Genomic DNA, 7676 nt, shown 5'->3' on the forward strand with positions numbered 1-7676 from the left:
TTTCATCTTCACACACACGTAATTGCCTAACATACATGACTATTTATAAGTTTTATCGTTAGTTCACAATATGAGATCAAATGTATTGAGAAAATCAAATAACTAAATCACAACAATGAAATATAATAAGATCATGATTTGATATTATAGTTAAAGTAGAAAGAATGGACATTTATGTATTAATTTTATATCATGTTTGATTTGTTGGATAAGGTCAAAGTTGATACATGAATCTGATTTATTCAGACCATTTCAGACTCATTAAGATATTTTTAAGTAGAAAAAACAAACTCACTTAATGGCTTAATGTCTGAACCATTTAGATTTGGACCGACATTAAATGCAAACAAATTACATATGAGGTCTAACTTAGGCATTCATGTATTAATTTTATACCGTGTTTGGTTTGCAAATAAGATAAAAGTTGTTCATGTTTTAATTTTATACAACGTTTGGTTGGTGGTTTTCAAATGTTGTATTGATTTTATACGGTATTTGATTGTGTTTTTTTGTAATCCTACATAATTAATACTTACATAACTTAGCATTAGTTCACAATAATTGATCTCACTCTTGTTGGCGAACCAAACGACCCCTTAATGTTGAGGGTAAAACATGAATTTTTTTTTTATCTTGGGTTAAAACGTCGAGTAGCCGACATACCACATTTTTTACCCGACCCGGTTCGCGACCCCATTCTGCCCAGGCAATCTGCAGTAAAACCCTCATAACTTATTACTCCAATGCCAGTTTGATACGAGGTTTTGTACGTTGCAAACTAGACTCGTAGGCGTTCAATGTGATAGGTCACGAGCCTTGTAACTCTTTATATATTGGTCCCGCGGGGACAAACGAGCCCATTTTCAAGTTCAAATGAGCCCCAAAGCGGAAAAAACTAGATTTTACCGTTTTTCGTGTGCTAAAATAGTCTATGAATTTTTTCTTAAAATGTCAAAATTAAAAATCTATTTTAAGAATAAGTGACAAGTAGGGGTGCGCATCGGTCGGTTCAGTTCGGTTTTAGGTGTTATTGGTTCGGTTTATCGGTTTTCGGTTTGTAAATACTTCAAACCGATAACCAAACCAATAACATATTTCTTATCGGTTTTTGGTTAATCGGTTTATGGTACTTAACGGTTCGGTTTTCGGTTTAACCAATAAGAAAATACTCATATATATTATATACACGATAAGAAAATTTTCAAATAAACCATATGATTTTTCCAGCATTTGGCATGAAAGTAATAATCATAAAAGTAACAATCATTTTTCTTGCAAGTTTAGACACTAGACACATTCAAAGGAAAAAGTGTGAAAGTAACAATCGTTTAACCATTAACAATAAGACTAGTAAATTTAGTATAGTCTTATTGGGTTATCGGTTTAACCATTAACAAAAATTATAAAACCGGAAACCGAACCAATAACCCAATAAATTTTTTTGCAAAACGTTTAAAAATCGTTAGCCCAATAACCCAATATCAATAAACCAATAGTGTTTTTTTCGGTTCGATTTATTGGTTAAATCGGTTTTTGCACACTCCTAGTGACAAGTAAAAGTAAACGGAAAATATAATTTATTTTGAAACGAAGTTGTATTAAGATTAAGTTGTAATTAATGTTAAAAGAATGAAAAATAGAAGAGGAGTTGACCAATTGTGAAAATGTGAGAGAAAACAAACGGCAGTTACAGATGAAGCTAAAAGGTCGACTAAAATAGAAAGCAACTGAAAAGGGAAAAAAAATAATTTCAATTCCAAAATTTTCTCTTTTCAATTCGGTAATTGCTACCATATTTTCCCCTTCTTTAGGGTTTCGAATCAGTGTTTCCCTCTCTTTTCCATGTCTTCATCTCCTAAATCTCATACATCGTAACCCTAATTTCGTTTACAATCGCCCATGGACGGCGGCTTCACTGGTGGAGAACCGGTAGGGAGGACGTCGACGTCCTATGAAGCGGCGGGAGGACGGAGGAGGTTTACGGTGGAGCTCAGGCCGGGTGAGACCACAATTGTGTCGTGGAAGAAGCTTCTAAAGGACGCGAATAAGTCCAATGTTAATGTTGTCGGTTCTGGTCCAACGGTTGGAGCTCCTGCTAGCATTCAAACTCCAGTGCCGCATCCTGCTCTCGAGGCTCGATTAGCTCCGGTAGGTTGTCATATGACTTTTTTGTTATGTCAACTTTAGTTAATTCACTTGAAGTCATAGTGTAGAATACTACCAATGAGTGTTATTTCTCGGTTTGTTGTGTTGAAACTTAATTCTAGAAGAAATAATGCTGTAGCATTTGAGCTTCATAAATATTATCAGACATGATTGTAATCGTGCACTGTTGATAGTGTCAGTTAGGCTTCTTGCTTTGTAACTGGTGGGCAGAGCGGATCTTATATATATATTAACATACTGGTGGGTGAAGGGAATGATTGGATTAGCATCTGAATATAGCCAAGATCAAATTACTCCCTGTAGCCAATTCCTTTGTTTTGTATGGGAAGTTTAAGAGTACATTGTGAGAAGTGGTACTTGAGTGGCTCTGTTCACCTGTCTCAGTTGTTCCTGTTCTTGGATCTGTGTGCAAAAACCAAACTAGAGTGCGTCCAGAGTATGAAGGTGGTTTCTTCTGTGGAGCTAGCGTATTGGTGATAAATATAATAGTCAGAGATGAAGTGCACAGTTTCATAGGGGAACTGTTATTGACATTATCTTTCATGTGATTTATTTGATGAAGTATTGGCAATATTTATCATTAAAATGACAAAAAATATTTTTAGTATTTTGGAATAGTAAAGGATTCTGGGATCTTAGAAGCTGGTTGGGACGCTCCATGATGTTGTCCTCTGGGGTCGTCTGAAATCTGAATATAATGAGTTGGGAAGATATCATCACTGTAGACTGTGTTCTTATGGCCTCTTTAAGTGGAGTTTCCTTTCGTGATCCAGATGAATTATCAAGCTGCAGAGCTTAATATTGTGCTTCAGTTGACACGTTTTTGATAAATTTGATATATTCTCAAAAAAAAAATGTAGCACAAAAGAGGGTTCCCTGACTCTTCCCTTCAAATGTTACAAGAGTTGCCTTCTTTAGGTAGCTCTTACTCCTATCCTAATATCTATTTACTTAAATTTGCTTGCATTTGTACAAAATATGTAGTTCAAAGCCTATTGGAGATCTTCTTGAAATTTAAACTTAGTGATCTGATTTATTAGTCATGCTAAAATTTTATTACAGAATTTTTGGTTAGAACTATATTTGACTCAAGATGGGGATTGTTATCTAACTAAAACTACTATACTAAAAAGAGTTATAGCAAACAATGTATTATTGTAGTATTTTCTTTCTAATTGGTCCTACGTTTAAAGTTTGTCTATTTTTATTGTTTGAAGTTCTGTGACTTTGCAATGGTGTTAATAGAGGCATCCTCTAGGCACAATTATGCCTTGCTTTCAAACTGGGTTCTTTATAAGCTTTGCAAGCTCACTTAGATTAGGCTCCAAAGTGTTGCAATGTGAGGTCTTGGGTGTCATTAAATGTTGAAGATATATGGGAAAAAAACTTATATAAATTGGTATGCAAGGGTTTGACCTAATGATTGATGGAACTGGAATGGACTATGGGATACCGTGTCTCAAACACCATAGAGGCAAATAAAGTTCTGTTGTCTAAGCCTTAGTGGACAAAGTTGCTAGTGAAAGGTAGCCCATACCCAAACTGATAAATTAAGGTGTGTGCAAGCTAGTTCAGACGCTATCCTTGCAAATACATACACATACATTATGCTTGTTGTTGAACATCTACCATTTGAGTTCCAGTGATGATGTTCTTTCTTTTCAAAATATCGCGGATAAGGAATAGAATAAAATCTTTTTGTTATATTTTTTTTATCTTCAGTCGTAACAATCCAGATATCGAGCATTTGAAGTACGAAAGAGTTAGATCATTCTTCCAAATCATCTCTTTATGTTGCGGCACCTTTTCTTATTTTAAATCCAACAGGTGGTATGAGCCACAATTGGTCTTGTAGGATCTGTGAAAGAAAATAAAAGATAAAAAGCCTTCAACTTTTTGAACTCGAAATGTCAACCAACAATAGCCTTTCTTTGTCAACTCCATGTACTCTCATCAGTGAGAGTTACTTAATTTGGTCATTACCCATGTAAACTTACTTAGAAACCTTTGATTTTGGTAGATTGCCAAGAGATTCTACCTTGGCACAAATCAAGGCCGACACTGAAGAAACCAATAGGTCCAAAGTCAAGTTTGTTAGTTAGAATTACGTAGGAGATTCATTCTTTCCTAGGCCATGGAATATAAGACCGCCAATGAAGCTTGGGACAGATTTGAAGTGGAATATTAGGGAAATGATCAAACTAGGCAAATGCAAGTTTTGAATATGGAAAGGGACCTTGAAGCTCTAAGCACGGAGGAAAATGAGGCTATTAGCAAATACTCTACTAGAATTTCCTTGATCGTCAACAAAATCCGATTGCTTTGTGAGGATTTCCCTGATACAGAATTGTGGGGAAGGTTCTATTGACACTTTGTAAAAAATTTGGGTCTAAGATTTTATCTCTTGAAGAGTTCAAGGATCTTAACTATATTTCAATTGCAGAGCTAATGAGTGCTCTTCAAGCTCAAGAGCATATGAGCTTTTGAGGTAAGAAAATGTTAGTGAATGAGCCTTTCATGCACAAAACCAGCAAGGAAGCAAAGCTAGACAAAAATATAAAAAGAAATAGAATGACAAAATAGAAGCTTGTGATAGCAAGAAACTATTCTCACATTACAAGCATTGTAAATAGACCACCACACACATGCAAAAATATTGGTGGAGGCCTGGTGCAATATGTGGTACATTTATTCTTTATTTAGATAGGTAATGCAATATAAGGCAGGATCAAGGCTCCTAAAAGCAATCAACAAGTACAAACAACTGAGTCAGAAATTCTGGAAGAGGATCTCTTTGTTGCCTCATGCTTTAGCAACAAGGACACAGACACCACTTGGTTCATTGACAATGAATGCATAAATCATATAACGTTTAATGCAACAATATTCATGACTTTGATAAAAGCTCTATAATCACAATGATGATTGGGAATGGGGATGTTTTGAAAGTGAAAGGTGAAGGTACAGTTGAAGTTAAAACTTATATTCTTCAGTTTAAAAAAAAAACTTATATTCTGTCATACTTATTGCTTTGCTGATGTGTTATATGTATCTGAACTCAATCAAAAATTGCTGACTGTTGGGTAAATGATGGAGAAGGAATATTCTTTTAAATTTTAGATATTATTTGAGTTGTGCTGTAGTATATACAGCGGTTGGTGATCTCTATGATTAGAATTATTTATTTCGAAAAACATTTTTTTGACAAAGATAAGTATTTAAAAATCTTTCTAAAAAGGAACAAACTAAAAGGGGAAATAGTGAAATCTACAAGGACTGGTTTGGTCAAGATTGATGTTGCAACTCTATTACAGAGCATTACTTTGCTTATTCTGGGAACATGTGTTTGATAAATTTTATGCTTATTATCAATGCCCTTGTAGGGACAACCTGCTGATAAGGAAGTCAAGGATGCACCTCCTGGAAATCGTTTAAATGCTGTGATAGAAAAGATTGAACGCCTATATGTGGTATGCATTTTATTGTTTACTCGTTACATGAGACTTGTCAGTGATATATATAAAATTTATGCGTTTATTTTGCACTTGATCTGCTAAATAACTATTATGCCTTTTAGGGCAAACAAAGTGATGATGAGGAAGATCTTAATGATTTCCCAGATGACGATGAATATGATACTGAAGATTCTTTCATAGATGATACTGAGCTGGTTGGTCACATCAAGTTCCTTAACCTTATCTACCTTATACAAATATTTGTTATTTTGTATCCGAATGATTTACAAGCATAGTCAATATTTTGCAACTTTGTGCAGGTGGCATTTATATGTTGTAGTCAAAGTACTTAGTACATTGTTTCTGGTTATGCAGGATGAATATTTTCAGGTTGATAACTCAGCAATAAAGCATGATGGTTTCTTTGTCAACCGCGGAAAGTTGGAGCGCATGTGAGTTTTTTCTTGAGATTTTTAAATAATATGACATGTCTAAACACCACTGTATATAATTTAACCAACTGTTCACCCTTTATCCGGCATCCAAATTTAGTTTTTATATCTATTTCAAAGTTTTTAATTGTTAGTTTAAATACAATGTTTGTTTTGATTGTTACCTTTTTTTTTGTATCATATCGTTTAAATCCATTGTTAAGTAATGATGAAAAGTCTCATTTTGAACTTTACCTTGCTCTAAAAAAGAAGAAGAGAAATCTCATTATATGTAACAATTGATTTGGTGTGATCGCATCATTACCTTAATATTTTCTTCTCATTTTGTCTTTCTTTATTATTTAATAATCTTATTTTATCATTTACCCTGCCTTTTCATATTAGCTCTGCCCCGTATCCTACTTTCCTTGTGGGTTTATCATTCAAATTGCCGACGTGTGACATTATGTAAAGACGGAGAATGATATAATCTATCCAAATATCACGATATAATACAACTCAACATAATACGATACGTTATAAAACAATATGTAACAAAATTACTCCGCAATCCCATGTTTCAAGTGATTGGATGATTATGTTACATGTGCTTGTGCAACCCAGGTCACATGTTTCTTCATTGCACTGTTGCCACCGACCTTTGGAACATGCTCTTTTCTCTCTTTGCGCACATAAAGCGAGGGGAAGCGCTTAATACATTTCGAACCTCACTTCAGGGCTCAAGCGCTCCTTTGACAACACTGTTATGACCCACATATACTCTTAAGTTTTACCATAAGTAGTAGTTAATTCTCTCTCCCCAATTCAAGTTCACCTCCAAATCTGGTAATCCTTGCAAGCATTGATGGGTTCCTCTTTTACGTGATATTCAATGTTCTCTTTATGTTGTTTTCTTCTTGGATTTAATCCGACTCTTCTATTCTTCTTTATTTCTTGATTACTCCTTTCCTGTTTTCTTCTCCTCATGTACGACTCTTATTCTTTTGTCACTTTCACTTTTGGGGTTCTTTTTTACTCTTCTCTCTCATTCCGTCAAAATAATTCCGTTCCAATTTTTCTTGTTTGTTCTATCTATTTCTTGTTTATATTTTGAAATTTTTATTCATCACGTTCTAGTAATGTTTAATTGGGAAAGGGAATCATTTTTTTAAGAAGGTAAGTAGATTTTATATTGCAAAAGAGAAACTTGCCTAGCATCAAGTTGGTGCTAATAGGATAAAAACCCACCCGCTTGCACGGAATCAATGAAATCTAACATACTATCTTCATTCTTTATAATCTACACCAAAATGCTAAAAGCCATAAACAAAGGCAGAGCCAGGATTTGATGTTTATGGGTTCGGATGGGGGTGTTAAATGAGCGGGGCGGGTCAAATATGGGCTGGTTGAAAATGAATTGGGTGAAAATGAATAAATTATCCAGCCTACCAATATTTTATATTGATAAAAAATGGCTAAACCAACGAATAAATGCATATCCACATTATCCACTGCTTAATATGTAAAAGAAATAAGTATTTCTAGATTATGAACATCACCCCCCCCCCCCCCCCCCCCCCTTTTTGGGGTTAATTTTTGGGGTTTTTTTAATCTTAGTTCTACC

The 7676-nt window shown here is 34.6% G+C and overlaps 1 protein-coding gene across 2 annotated transcripts in view; it reads left to right on the forward strand.

Moving 5' to 3' along the window:
• The first annotated feature begins 1664 nt into the window (after positions 1-1664).
• LOC102605978 (uncharacterized) overlaps positions 1665-7676 on the forward strand; it is a 14323-nt gene continuing 8311 nt past the window's right edge. For both annotated transcript variants that reach the window (XM_006351057.2, XM_015310350.1), the window contains exons 1-4: positions 1665-2148; positions 5550-5636; positions 5744-5836; positions 5997-6073. In XM_006351057.2, coding sequence (XP_006351119.1) covers positions 1900-2148; positions 5550-5636; positions 5744-5836; positions 5997-6073 — 506 coding nt within the window. In that variant the 5' untranslated portion in view covers positions 1665-1899. The remainder of the gene's footprint in view (positions 2149-5549; positions 5637-5743; positions 5837-5996; positions 6074-7676) is intronic.

This window comes from Solanum tuberosum, unplaced genomic scaffold (assembly GCF_000226075.1).
Source record: "Solanum tuberosum cultivar DM 1-3 516 R44 unplaced genomic scaffold, SolTub_3.0 scf00133, whole genome shotgun sequence".
Taxonomy (NCBI): Eukaryota; Viridiplantae; Streptophyta; class Magnoliopsida; order Solanales; family Solanaceae; genus Solanum; species Solanum tuberosum.